At 41.9% G+C, this 15,105-nt stretch overlaps 1 protein-coding gene across 2 annotated transcripts in view; it reads left to right on the top strand.

Moving 5' to 3' along the window:
- The first annotated feature begins 3,673 nt into the window (after positions 1 to 3,673).
- The window catches only part of NSG2 (neuronal vesicle trafficking associated 2), a 79,575-nt gene continuing 68,143 nt past the window's right edge, over positions 3,674 to 15,105 (top strand). Inside the window, exons 1-2 of one of the 2 annotated variants that reach the window (XM_053295335.1) lie at positions 3,674 to 3,864; positions 4,600 to 4,750. In XM_053295335.1, coding sequence (XP_053151310.1) covers positions 4,622 to 4,750 — 129 coding nt within the window. In that variant the 5' untranslated portion in view covers positions 3,674 to 3,864; positions 4,600 to 4,621. Of the gene's footprint in view, positions 3,865 to 4,599; positions 4,751 to 9,887; positions 9,947 to 10,676; positions 10,737 to 15,105 lie in introns of those variants that run through there. The other variant, XM_053295337.1, reaches the window with a different exon arrangement.

The following is a 15,105-nucleotide window of genomic DNA, read 5'->3' as shown; positions in this document are numbered from 1 at the left end:
GTAATTGAAGATGTCACAGTGAGTGACTGACGGATCCAAGTTCAAATTCAAGGGGGGGGGGACATACTAGTCTCCTCACAACCCTATACAATTCCAATGGATATGAATTTGTGGAAGCAATGAGGCCAGAAAAGAACTGCTTCTTTGTCTCCCACGCTGCCAGATCATAGATCTTCAAATATGCTCTGTGTTGTGATCTGTTGGATTCATGCCAAGTCTTCCTCCACTTGCACTCTAGTCGATTACCTCACCGCTCCAGCTCCCGTAGTTCTTCCAAATACCTCGGGGGTAGTTTTGTAGCAGGTTGGAGAGGACGCTTGGGAGCTATTGTGTCTATTGCTCTAGTGAGTTCATTATTCTATGTTTGCACCAGGGCATCGACAGCAGAGGCAACTCTAAACCCTCCCAAGGCTTCTTGGAATCCTATTGGATTCAATAACCTTCCCAGTCGGACTAACCTTCGGCTTCGGCTGATACACCAGCTGGGCCCATTTCTCAAAATCAATGACATCAAAACAGTGGTACATTTGTTGGTGACCTCCAGACTTGACTTCTGTAATGCGCTCTACGTGGGGCTGCCTTTGTACGTAGTCTGGAAATTTCAGTTGGTTCAGAATGCGGCAGCCAGGTTGGTCTCTGGGTCATCTCGGAGAGACCGCATTACTCCTTTGCTGATGGAGTTACACTGGCTGCCGACAGGTTTCCGGGCAAAATACAAAGTGCTAGTTATAGCTTATAAAGCCCTAAATGGTTTAGGTCCTGGGTATTTAAGAGAGTGTCCTCTTCGCTACGAACACCACCGCCCATTGAGGTCATCTGAGGAGGTTCGTCTCTAGTTACCACCAACTCGTTTGCTGGTCACACAGAGATGGGCCTTCTCAGCTGTTGCCCCGAGATTGTGGAATTCGCTCCCTGCTGAGTTACGATCCTCCCCATCTCTGGCTATTTTTAAAAAACATTTGAAAACCCCTTTTTTTACCCAAGCCTTCTCAGGTTTTTAAAATACTGTTTGTTAATTTTATGATTTTAATTTTTTGTATTGTTTAAACTTTTATATGTGTTATATGTTGAACTGTTTAAACTTTTATATGTGTTTTAATTGTTGTTAGCCGCCCAGAGATGTAAGTTTGGGCGGGGTAGAAATTAAATAAATAAATAAATAAATAAATAAATAAATAAATAAGCCTAATAGATCCATCACCCCTGCCAAGGTGGGTTGTAGTTGCAAGTCCTACCTTAACCAGATAGTGGTCCATCTATGACAATGGGGAGATGGCAGGAGTCCCCACCCATGAAACACCATCCTGATCAGAGCAAAAGACCAAATCAAGCATGTGACCAGCATCATGCATTGGTCCAGAGACCAATTGGGATAGGCCCATAGTTGTCATGGTCGCTAAGAACTCCTAACAACTCCTGACAACCCGGTCCTGGAATGAACATTGAAGCCCACTCCCCCATCTCCAATGCCAACTCTGCAACCAGATCTGTCAGCTCAGTTAGGGACTCTATTGGGCAGTGGGGTGATGGGTATGCCAACATAGGTCCCTGTCTATCCTTGGTCCCCAGGCTTAGATACACCCATTCAGTTTAGGCCAATTCCCTGACAGGGATCCTGGTAAGGGAGATAGGATTCTTATAGACCATGGCCACCCCACTTCCCCACCCACATCCCCTCACCTGCTCCACCATGGAGTAACCCACTGGGGGAAGCTTGGACCAAAATGGACCACTGGCCTCTCCTGACTAGGTCTGCATAATGCATACCAGGTCAGATCCTTCATCCATAATCAAGTCATGGATGATCTCAGACTTACTTTGTACTGACCTGGCATTACAGAATAATAAGGAGAGGTTCTGTGGGTAATTGGTACTGCTCTCCAAGGTCAAAGAGGTGGTTAGCCTACTGGAAGGAGAAACAGCAATCAAATATCTAAATTCTCTTCCCCTGTAGTGGCCCACTGAACTACCAGCACCATATCTTCATCAATTCCCCATCATCACTGGAATAGCTGCTCCAGAGTTGTCCCCCACCTCTCCATTTCTGGATAACCCAAGACACATACCTGTACCAGGCCCAACCAATTACTAGACAACAATAATACTGTAGTCAGCAGGATTCTTCCTTTCAGGAGTCTAGAACAATACAATTGGCCCCAGCCCTCAGTCCCACCTCCGAAGGCCAAGTGGGGTGTATATCAAGATATCTTCAATCAACACTCACTACTTCAACTAATCCTTTCCTATTTGTGTGGGAATTGCTCCATTTCTTGTAGACCTTCATGTCATTTCACACTTTGCATAGCAACAAACCCAGGTTCACCATCAATTGTACATTTGGCATATACAGCCACAGCCAGTCTGAACTCTCTGATGAGCATACCTATAGGAAACATGCATATTCAAACATCTGCTGGTCACATCATATTTTACAGTTTTAGGTGTAAATCTAAACAATTTTAGGTATACTACTGAAATATAATGTGTGAAGAAACTCTAAGTAGGGGAAAGCAAACAAAGGATTTTTGTGTGTGCACAATGAAGCATTATTCCTTCTTATCACACATTGATGTGAAACCTACTATGAAAAATTGCTTTTCTAGTTTTCAGTTTCTCTTCTATGTTCTAACCTGCAGGCACAACATTCACACATGGTACAAATAGTGTGATAGAAGTTCAAAGGCATTTTTTGGTGTCTTGTGTGAATTGAGCAGCTTCAGATTCATTTTGTTGCTTCTTTGGGGCTCTGTGCTGGTAGAGGGAAGAATAATCATTTACTCACTCACAAGTACGAGTGTGGACTGGATCCTTTGTCACATTTTTCTCCAGCAAGAAAATGGGGTTGTGAATCAACATGAGGCCCAGAAGGTCAGTGGTTAAAAGTCACTATATGAGTAGCTGAAAAATGTAGTGCAGCAAGATAGAGGAGTGGCTGGAAAGTGCAATTAAGTCAGAGCAAATTTAGTCCTTGACATCTTTATGTCTGTGGCACTAGATACATTATTGACTTTTCTGTTGAAAGACTGAAAGAAAGCCTTTATCTCATTTTACAGGCAAGCCATTCTCCTAATCTTACAACCTGATCCAAAGCTCTTTACTTAGAAGTAAGTTCCATGCCTAGTAAATGCCCTCGGGATTGCATCAGCACATGTCTTGTCTTGAAGCCAGGCCCTTAGCAAATGCATGTTCCTTTCTTTGGTGGTTAAATCCTGTTATTGCTTAAAATTTACTAGCTGATTTCCAATTATCATAGAAGATAAATCTCAGATATGTTATTGAGATTTGGCTCTCGTTTGACCAAGACGAATTTAAAATGTTAAAATGTCACTCCTCACCACTTGATCAGTTATCCAAGGACAGTGAGCACTGGTGGAAGTTCGTAGGGAGAAAGCCAGTTCTGTTACTGCTGCCTGTAAGCTGTCCTGGTTGCTGAAGACATGCCAATTTGCAAATGACATCATAGCCCACCGAAGCACGCAAGGAGGATAGAAAACACTATTGTTGGGAACATGCAGGCAATGCTACATGGGCATCTGGTCTGTCCTTCCCTGAGCGGACTTTAGGCGGCGTTGTGGGCAGGTGCCTTTCTCATCCTCCTTTTCTCTTTTGCAAGCGCTTATGGTCATAGTCTGCAACAGCAGGTGGTGCTAGATCCCACATAGAAGCCGCCGCCCCAGCTTGGGAGTGTTTGCGTGCCGCAGACTCGAGCTGCACTCGGTTCCTGCTTCGCTTTCAGTAGCGTTTGGAATCAGCCGGCGGAGGACCGAAGCGCTGTCCATTCAGCACCACCCGGAAAAGAAGCCACTGCCAGCCCTTTTGCGCAATCGGCCTGAGCCTCCTTCTTAGAGCGTGGGGTGCCCCGCAGTAAGTACACAGCGGGAGACGGATGGGCTGGGCGGTTGTGTGCGGGCTGTTTGTTTGTTCTGATTACCAAGCGTGCGTGTGTTGTAATACCCACCCGCCCCTGCCATTTGCTGGTGCAGATTTATCTGCAGTAAGAAAACATGAGAGGGAAAATAGGTTCTTTAATGAGCACCGTCAATGTGATGACTGCAAATGCAATCCTAGAAGAAAACAGTGTTATCCATTCTTTAAGGGCAGACCCTATCAGCTGCCGAAGAGCAAGGGGTTTCTAAATAACGCTTTCCATTAAGCACCACACTCCAAGGCGTTAAAACAGTCATGACTGGAAAAAGAAAACAACCCAAACCCTGGGCCAAAAACATCCCTTGTACAAGTCTACTGTTTCCATGGAATTACAATAAAGCAGCAAGGATGGAGGGGGGCGGGCAGGGTTAGCTCATCGGACACAATCTTGATTTATAACTGTGCTTGTTATATATGGTCTGTGTCTGAATACTCTTGGAGGGTGGTTCAAAAAGCATGCTTGGTGCTGTATTCTTTTCAATGGTGCTTGGAAAGGAAGTGCTACAAAACGTGAGAGATGCTTGTTCTTTATCAGCCTGGCAGAGAAATGCAAATGAGAACAAAGGTCTGATCTGCAGAACCTATTGATGCATCGCAGGAAGCAATCAATGTATCTTGTTTAATTTGCAGTCCTTGCTCCCTTTTAATGCTGGTCATCTCAATATGTTTTAGGTCTGGAGAGTGAGGTCTAAGGATGGTGAAACTGGGGAGCAATTTGAATGACAAGAACAAGCAACAACCGTCCAATGAGGATGGTTTCCAGACAGTTCCTTTGATAACACCCTTGGAAGTAAATCACTTGCAGTTCCCAGCTCCGGAAAAGGTAAAAGGGGAAACCAACCAACCAACCCCAAGAACAAGCAACAATGCTTTTTTCACTGAGCTGTTCTGTTGTCTCTTAGAAGAAGCATTAAGTACCTATTGTTCCAGTTAACAGCTATCATATAAAAAGGGCCTGACGTGTGTGTTTTTTAAAAGCACAACAGACAGATGAGCACATAAAAGCTGGGAAATGGTACATGACTGAATTCTGGAAAATGGCATAGCCTGTTCATACAAATATTCATTAACACTGAGTGGGGATCAGATTAAACTGCATCTGAACCACTAAAAGAATTGTGTGGTGAATCAGTTGTCTTCTGCACCTGCTTTGAGATTATAGGATTTGGGTATATTTTTAAACAATTTCCAGGACCATGTTTTAGCTTTATAACTGCAATCCAAATTGGTCATTTGCTATGATATTAGACTTCTATAGATTAGAAGAACAATTGAATTCCTTTGTGTAAAATATGGCAAAGTAACATTTCATCCTTTCATTTCCTTTTTCATTTGGCTTATGGAAAGAGATAGCTTTTGTAGAACTCCCAGTCCAAGCAAGTGGCATGCTAAAAAGTGGGTATCATTGATTGGCTGCTCATTGATCTGTTTTCTTTATGTAGCCTATTGTCCGTTCCAAAAGCAATGTTGACTCACATCAATTCTATCACTGGGAGAGGTAATCTGGTGCCATAAACACATCTCACCATAAGATTATGTGCCAGAATAGCTAGGTTATATAAATTCTTATTGGGGAAAATGTGAATTACTGTAGTGTTGCATCTGTCTGTTCTGTTTGTCTGTGTGTACATAGACATACACAATACACATAAGATGTAGCTCTCATGGAGTAACAGCAGAATAAATATGTTCAGTTCTCAAATTGTACAGGTAATAAATATGCGCAAAACACTCTGCTACCATGGGGATGGTATAATGCTAACACTTCTATAGGAGAAAAATGATGTAAGTGAATGAGCTCTGTTAGGTTACCCCAGCAGAATCAACCTCATGCCCAAAGAGTAGAATTCACCTCTCCTATGTATAGTGTCAGATACAGAGGGATTCCTTTAATAGAACTTTGAGATGCAGACACTGAGGAATGGAAATGGTACAAAGGATGAGACAAAGACAACTGAATACCTCTTACCTAATTGCAAGATTTCATTTGCCTGCTTTCTCAAAGAGGCACAGTTTAGGTGGGTATTTTTTGTGCAATGTAAAATTTCTGAAAATGAGGCTGATGATGGAATTTTGCTCCCCTCCCCTCTATTTTACTAAAATGAAAGACGCTTATTTCTAAGTGCTGACTTTCTGGAATTCATTTCTCCCCTTGTGCAGCTGCAAACATAGTTTACAATGAAGCAAAGGTTCTCTCTCTCCCCTGTCCCCAAAGCTGTTTACTCAAAGACATATAAAACTCACATCCCCTCTGCCCCATGAAGACTAAAGATTTCAACACAAAATTTAAAATGTGGAAAAACAAAATTGCCACTCCTGCCCCAATAGCATTTCCTTCTCCAAATGAAAACAGTCAGTTTGAATGCCAGAAGAGAAGCCTAGTGGGCACTGAAGAGTAACAAACTGTGCCATGAGTTCATGTAGGCAAGAGCCTGCATAATCAGATGTGGACCCTATCCCCTTCATGCATCTGATGAAAAAGGCAATTGCCTATCAAAATTCATGTCATACTCAATTTGTAATAGTTCTGAATGAACTAACTGGTTTGTCCAGTGAATAATGTGTTTCATTGTGGTTTAGAAAACCTGGGATCTGGGTTCATGTTCTTATTCAGCTATGATGAGTGGCATTTGGCAAATCACTTTCTCAGCCTCTTCTCCCATCTTTAAAATGGAAACTAAAGTGACCAACTGTCTAGGCCTGACTCTATTCAGACAAAGAGCTAAGACTTGCTGGTTTCAGATGAATAGCTTGAGGGAAACGGACCCGATTTCCTTAAGGTTGGCTGTCATGGGTTGTTTAGTCCTAGGATCTGGTAGGCAAGGCACTGAGAAGGCATTAAAAGAAAGAAGCCTGGAAACCAGGAGCTCAATTAGAATCTAGGAATCTAAACCAATATGGGAGGAGAGCTGGTCTTGTGGTAGCAAGCATGAATTGTTCCCTTTGCTAAGCAGGGTCCACCCTGATTTGCATTTGAAAGGCAGACTACATGTGTGAGCACTGTGATATAGGGGATGGGACCACTCTGGGAAGAGCATTTGAATGCTTGCTTGCCGAAGGTTCTAGATTTCCTCCCTGGCATCTCCAAGACAGGGCTGAGAGAGGCACCTGCTTGCAACCTTGAAGAAGCCCTTGCCAGTCTGTGTGTAGACAATACTGAGCTAGATGGACCAATGGTCTGACTCAGTATATGGCATCTTGCTATGCTCCTATAAGATATTGCACAAGCAACTGTTGTCTTTATATCGATTGCCATTATACAGCTGCAGCTCCATTATCTGCTGTGGTTCTGCTCTTGGCTGATGGCACTACTTGATGACACTAATGAATGATAGCTGGACCAGAGCCATCATTCACCAGTGGATGGGACAGCTAGAGTGGTTGCTGAAGGTTCTTGAGATGTCATCTCAACATCAAATTCTGGTGGTCTCCTGGATCAGGGCATGAAAGGCATACAATCCTGAGTTTTGTGGGAAAGGAATCTCAGGCTTCTGAGGTAGTATCTGGAAAGTGTGGAAAGAAATATCTGAAGAGATTGTGCATCACCCTGCGGCTGCAACTGAGACCTCATCATGTGAGGACTCAGTATGTGATGAAGCTGGTTGTTCAGAGCTGCAAGCATTTCTCATTTGTATCTGATGCTTCAGAAGGCAAGTCTCTTTTTTTCTTAAGAGAACATTGGGAGCCCTGCCTCAGAATTAAGCAAACTCATGAAACTTACTTCCTGAGATTGTTGTGAGGAACAAGCTAAATATTATAAGGTGGTGTTTTGGAAAGTAACAGTAATTTCTGGTGTACAATGAGGACAAAAATTGTGTAATTACTTTCCAAAACTCCAGTTAAAAGGTCCTTTGCTTCATTCGGATGCTTCCTTGAGGGTATAAAAGCACTGCTGCATACACAGGGATCTCCTATCTGTGAAGGCATCCTCCATTCCCTTCAATACATTATTTGTTTTATTTATTGTATTTATATATTGCCCCATATAAAATATCTGGGTAGTTTACAAATTAGCTATTACTTTATTATATCTGATAGATGTAAATTGTAGACCTCTTGTATCCCTTTTGGAAAATTAAAGTTATATCTGATGACACTAGAAAGCAATTAGAAAGCATCAGGTGCCTTACATGTTTTAATTTTAAACAAATTAGCAGGTGTTGCTTCCTGAAAATGGAAGACAAGCAGGCCACTGAAACAAATACCTTAGACAAGAAAGCACCAAATGAGAGCCTTGCTGAATGAAAAGTCCTAAGGACAATATGGACTTCAACTCTTTCCCTACGCAACATACATTTTCAAATGAAATCTGCCATTCACATACCATCCCTTCCATTTGCATCTTTTGAATGTTCATATTGGTTGCAGCCAGCAGACATTGCTTCAACAGGCAGTGTACTAGAGGAGGATCTTTCAGCCACAGGTCACCTCTTAAAATCACAAACAAATATAAAATAGATTGTGGATGCAATGCATTGTCCTGGGCCAAAGTGTTGTTGTTGTTGTTGTTTTATTTTATTTTAAAAAAAGATTAAATTGTTCATGGAAGAAGTGATGACCAATCACACACAATGAGTGAATCAAATGATGATTGAGACTTCACTGTAAATCTAATTTCCTTTTCTTCTTATGGATCTGTTGTTGGCCACTGATGAGGACAGGGCACTTGGTGAGACAGACTTGGTCCAGGGTAGTTCTTATCTTCCTTAGACATGGAAATACTGGAGGAGTCGAGGACATGTGGGTATGTGGAGGTGGGGCAATAGGTCTCCCTTTAAGCAGCGTGATGGGGGCAGCTTTCTTCATTGCATTATTTGTAACTGAACAGCCTTAGGTGGACATTTTGTGAACTGTTTTATATGAGTACATGAACAAAAGTGTGCCAGTCAGCAAAGGAACACAGAAATGAAGTAAACATTGGAGCAGAAAGGGGAGGAATGAGAAGAAGGAAGAGAAACTGGAGGGTAACCGTGACTGGTGGTTTGGTTTGGTTTCAAACAAGAAAGCAGGCTTTTCTCCTTTTCTTTCCCTGCTAAAACTGTACTTTTGAAGTACTACATCTTATTTATTTATTTATTTATTTATTTATTTATTTATTTATTTATTTTACATTTTATATCCCGCTCTTCCTCCAAGGAGCCCAGAGCAGTGTACTACATACTTAGGTTTCTCCTCACAACAACCCTGTGAAGTAGGTTAGGCTGAGAGAGAGGTGACTGACCCAGAGTCACCCAGCAAGTATCATGGCTGAAGGGGGATTTGATCTCGGGTCTCCCCAGTCCTAGTTCAGCCTAGTCTTGAGGTTCATAACCTGACTTCCCACCCTGGCAAATACTTTGTGACTTTTCCTTTTTTTAAAAAACCCCATAGCATTGTCCCAGACTATCAGATTATTGTAGATGGTTTGCAATAAATTGGGATGAACAGTATCCCATGGGGATTTTGCATATGAACATCTCCCATCTTCTCATAGTGGAGATTCTTCTCCTTCCTTTATCTGTCCCAGAGAAATCATTACAGTCCTAAGAGCATTTCTTGTTTTTGCAAACAATTTCAAGTATTTTGCCATTTAATGCCTTTGGATACAGGCTATAACCTAAGCATAACCTATACTCAGCCATAACCTAAACTCAGCTGAGAAATAAATTCTTGGCCAGAGGTTATACATCCAAACGTGGGAAACAAAAGAACACAGAACCAAAGACAAGCCTCAAATTCATTACTATGAAATTAAATTATTAATAATATCAATATAGTCATTCATTGTGAAAAGCAGCTTCAAAACAACAAGAATGATTAAACAACATGAAAAGCTGGAAGCCTGGCAAAAAACCAGGAGAGTCATGATAGCTCTGATGGCTCATTTGTGCATGCAGCAGAATGTAGTAGAAGAGTCATGAGGTGATAGACGGGGGAAAGCTTACAGAGCAAGTCCTCACTTAAGACGGGGTGGGGGGAGTTCAATAAAATGAATGGGAAAGTCCTTAAATACCTAGGAGCTGGATGTGCACCTCTGATGGTAGGGTATGTTGTACCAGGGCCGGACTGGGGGCACTGAGAGGGCGGAGGAATGTTTGTGGGGAGGCCGCCTGGTTTTGAGCAGAATGGGTACTGAAAGGTGGGAGTATTCACTGCTGCCAAGTGCAGCAGGGCACGGGGGCGCCCCACGCTCCTGTGGGGCGCACCGGGAATATGCCCTGTTGCCTTGTGGGCCAGTCTGAGCCTGTGCTGTTCCACTTCAGATTGCATTTTTGAAGGCTTATGAGGGAGAGCGGCTGGAGTCTAGCCTTTTTCCTACTGGGTTAATTTTCTATATGCAGGGAGGTTTGGTTTGGTTTGGTTTGAACTTGAAATGTGCTGTCTTCCTGCAGACTGAAGTGACACAGAGCACATTCCTGCCTCATGCTACCAGAGATGTAAGAAGAGAGATTTAGCTGGAATTTAATTCTGTGGATAGTTACCTTTACAAGGAGATGAAAGAAAGAATGAAAGGAGAGAGAGAGAGAGAGAGAGAGAGAGAGAGAGAGAGAGAGAGAGAGAGAGAGAGAATCTGTTTCCTGTTACCACAGATGTACAACTGTTGTGGTGGCAGTTTCATTTTTGGTATAGGATATATGCAAGTGCAAGACTTCTAGTCAACAGGAATTGCTTTGAAAAAGAACACGTGCCTGGGGTGGCTTTTATATCCACTGTGGCCCTGTGCATGATGCGACATGTTTTACCTGGCAGCAATTTCCCCTTTGATCTAGCTCCTGTGGGACAGAGATTCTGCAGTTTTAAGAGTGGCTTCAAAGGAAAATTTCCACCAGGTACTTCTGTTTATTTCCTCACTTTCTGTAAGATGTTTCAGCAATATTTTTAAAAGAAAAATATGGGATCCTTCTGGGAGCATTCTACACATGCTTAGATGTATTCTTATGTGGACTTCTTTGAAAAAGTTGTTTTCTGTCAGATAAGAAAGGCTCTCTATACATGTTCAGAAATATTGAATTCTTAGTACAGAAACTTAGGATTTTTTTTAAAAAAAAAGGAGAAAGGAAAGTGTTCCATTCTCTTTCTGTAAATATTCAGAGACATTCAGCTCAAGATACTAAACTTTTTAAAATTAGAAGGTGGCAACAATTAATAATTCCAGTCAGAACCATATGCCTTCTCATTCTAGCAAAGGGAGTACATGCTTGGTTCCCTTGAAGCAAGAAATTGTTGGGCACTGAGGTAAGATGTTAAATAGGCTCACACAGAGAATGTTCTTAATCTTTCTGTACCTCCCATAAATCCCAAGTGGTGCACACACTTAAATTTCTGTGCACACTTCAGGATTGAAATCAGTGAAAGAACAGGCCTCATGAAGGGAAATTAAATCAAGTGCTAAAAGTGCAAAATGATGTAGCTTATGCAGAAAAGAAATTGGGAAAAAATTCCTTATCTTAATTATATATACATGATGATTGCTAATAAATTAGCTGTTACCATTCAAAAATAGATCTTAAATAACTCACTGAATGTATTAGCTCAACGTGTTACAGCCATCAAACACTAAAGCAGGCTGTTAGCGACAAGAAACAGAAAAAGAAACAGAAAAGAAAAGAAACAGAAAAATAATATCTAAAAACAAAATTTAAAAGCGCCCCACCCCGGCACAGTGCTTCTAATAGAAATAAGTGAGGCACCCAAGTACATAGAACCTAGAGTTCCAAGTATCCAGCATCTACCTGAAAGTGGAGATAATTAAGAAGAGAACATTGTACATTTCTGGATGAATGTGACCAGTTTATGAATACTGTTCATGTAAAAAGTGAATAGAGAAGTGCATTTAATAAATGAATAAGGGAACAGCAGCAGATAACCACATAGTACAAGCTCTAGATGAGCAATGTAATTATCATGCAACATATTAAAAAGCACAGCAGGGAAGAGTGATAGTGCACATGGTGATGTGGAACTCATTAACATGGGATACAGCTAATAGTAGACATGGACGAGGAAAGGACTGGGCAAATTCATGTGGAAAAGAAATATTCATCCACAAGAGAGTCTGGCAGATACCCTTGTGCACTGGCATTTTAGAAAAGTCTGCCTTGTAGAACAATGGAGTAAGCAACCTGTTTAGAGTGTTCATGGATGGTTCATCTCTAATATCTGGAAAGGGGTTAGTGGCCCTCTATGGACCAGTCATTACTTCATCTGACTGTGCAGTGCTATTTGTGTGTTGCCATATGGAAGACCTTTCAACAGTGATTTTTCAATATGCAGACATTGAAGCTGGTGTAAAATTCAAATTTAGAAATATGGGACTGCATATCTGAAGTGGAAGTATTGTGCTAGGTAGCAGGGTCAGTTCCAGGTTTCAGGGGTTCTGCCAGCATCATATGAAGGCTATGGACACAGGGGTGGTCTCAGGATCTTCAGTGGGACTTTCTGAGGGTCCTGGGCAGCTGCCTCTACTAAGTTGTTTCTCTTCAGTCTGAAGTCTTCTGTTGTAGGTATTGTCTGAGGCCTGGTCTGCATGCATGCAACAGATGACACATGAGTTGGGAGAATGCTGAGATGGTAGAGTGGACAGTACCACTTCATGCTGCAGATGTAGCACTTCATGCTGCTAGTTTTGAATGCTTCCCTACATGGTAATTTAGCACATCAAGGAGAAGTTTTCTAGTACCCTGCTGTGTTTGTCTTCTAAAGATGTGCTCCTCCCACCAGCAGACTGCAGTGGTATAGCCCCTTCTACTGTCTTAGAACTTGACCACCACATTCTGCTGCATGCTTAGACCAGGTCTGAGTCACTTCAGGAGAACAATGAATAGTAATGTGGCTATTTTGAAAACAACCTTTTATATCTGCTTCCCTCATACACACAAGAAAATCTGAAGTAGATTTAATTAAAGGTTTATTCAGCAACAACTCAATTTTCTCCTTCTCCTTCCCCTCCCTTTTTCTTTCTGACTGCTCCCCCACACTCTCTACAGGATCCCCCTTGGGACAAATATCCAAACGAATTGCAAAAGATTGCTAAATAGAATACAACGGAACCTATATGTCCTGTGGTCTCCCAGATGTACACAAAAGTGCCAGGGTTATCTTGGTAGTTGCATTGTGCTCTCTTTCCCTGAAGGACAAATGTCATTCAACACAGTTGTGAGTCTACTTCATCAGCTCCTAAACATAGTGGTCCTACAATAGAAGGTCCACAGATGATGGAAAATAAAACAGCATAGAAAAATGACCCAAAGATCACAATGTTTGAAGTAATGTCTGCTGCAGGTTAATTCACTTCTGTTTGCTACAGTATTGGGCCACATTGCTTGCTTGCTGAGGGCTCCTTACTATCAGGGTTGGCCCTAGGAGAAATAGCACCTTGGAATGAGGAATGCCTTTGGCAGTCCCCTATGTTTCGTTTATCAGTGTTGCCATTCCCCCCATCTCCTGAGCTCACTGGAGATAGTAGACTCAACAAACAGCGAGTGTCAAGCTTATCTCGGTGCCCCTTCAGGTAGACATCCTGGGTGACCACCCGGCTTACACACCCCTAAGGCCAGTCCTGCTTGCAATTCATGTTCTAGGTTATTCTGAGGCAGTTGTTGCTGAGAGTAATTTGGGGATAAGAATGTAAGAGCCTTGTTGGATCAGGTCCAAGGCCTATCTAGTACAGCATCTTATTTGCCACAGTAGCCCACCAGATGCCTCTGGGAAGCCCACAGGCAGGAGATGAAGGCATGCCCCGTCTCCAACTGTTGCCCCCTCTGTAAGGGGTGTTCACAAGCATCCTGCCTCTGAGCCTGAAGGTAGCCTATTACCATGAAGACTAATAACCATTGGTAGCCTTTTCCTCTATAATGTGCAGTATGGTCATTTATTGTGCAGAGGCAACACCCAAATGTACTACACCTGCAAGATGATTTGTCTTCCTGTTCTTAAAAACCTTCTCCAATTAAGATTCTGCATTAGCCAATTTTTGGCATTGGTTGCAGTCTTGTGTGCCTCTGTAAATTCAGTGCTTTAGTTTTAAACAGGATTTACTTCCATGCTGTTAAGTACATGGAGCATAATCTAATTCACTCTGATTTCAGTTGGAGAGCTGAATGTATGCTTACATCTATGCCACTGAAACTCTGGCTGAATCATGCCCATGGTTAGAAAGCATTTCATAATATTATAAGCAATATACCTACTTTCCTCCAGCTTAAGTCTTCATCCAGCAAAGGTGATCCATGTACAAAAGCTGGCATCCACACACATATTGCTTGTTGCATTAGGATCTGTAGGCAAAAATCAGATGTGCATCCTAATAGACATCTAATTTCACATCTACGTACTGATGCTGTCTACCCACACTCTATTGTGTTCAACAGGATGTGCATTTGAATGCAAACCTCTGTCCATATTCTGGTGGATTCAGTCACGTATAAGTATATCCCGTTAACATGTGACTAGAATTATTTGGTAAGCTTTTTGTTGTTTTCAGATTGCTATCCCATAAGCCAGCTATGGTCAAACATTCAATGTAATGTAGTGTTATTTCTCATATTGTGGATATTGTACAATACATTTCTGCTAATGTTTCCCCATACAGTTCTTATTCTTTGGCAATAACAATTCTGTTCATTTTCTTCTCAGTAACATTACAAGCTAACCATTTCACTCTGCTGTTTTTATCCCTTCATTGTGTTTGAAGGGTTGATTCCTCTTGTCCCTTGTGTGCTGTGTTTTGCATTTGTTTTTTCTGCAGAATTTCATTTTAATGTTTCCCTGCCCAGGTCTTCAGATTCTCTTTAAAATGTTGGCAGTCCCTTTTGTGCAACTCTTATGAATGTTTTCTCCTTCTTTTCGTGTAGATTGTTCATAAGCATAAGACAGATAGGTAAATATAATGCATTTTTGTTGCCATGTAGTGACAGTCATTTAAATGCGGTGTATGTACATGCACCTGGGAGGTCATGTTTGGGACCACAGGCATATTTGTGCTGTGTGTTTCAGTAAATCTGGCCCTGGTTTGGAATGAGGATAGGTTCATGCTGCTATGCTGTGCTTTTCGTCCAGCATAAACTGTGTTTTGCAATCAATTTTGCTTTATGGGTTGCTTGATGTGATCCACGAGACTGGGTCTTGTAAAGAGTTTGATTGACACATGTTTAGCTTTGCCAGGCATCAAGCATTATAAGATGGAAGAGAGACTGATGG

Source organism: Hemicordylus capensis, chromosome 2, assembly GCF_027244095.1.
Source record: "Hemicordylus capensis ecotype Gifberg chromosome 2, rHemCap1.1.pri, whole genome shotgun sequence".
NCBI lineage: Eukaryota > Metazoa > Chordata > Lepidosauria > Squamata > Cordylidae > Hemicordylus > Hemicordylus capensis.
The sequence above is the reverse complement of the archived record's forward strand: the minus strand, read 5'-3'. Positions and strand labels throughout refer to the sequence as shown.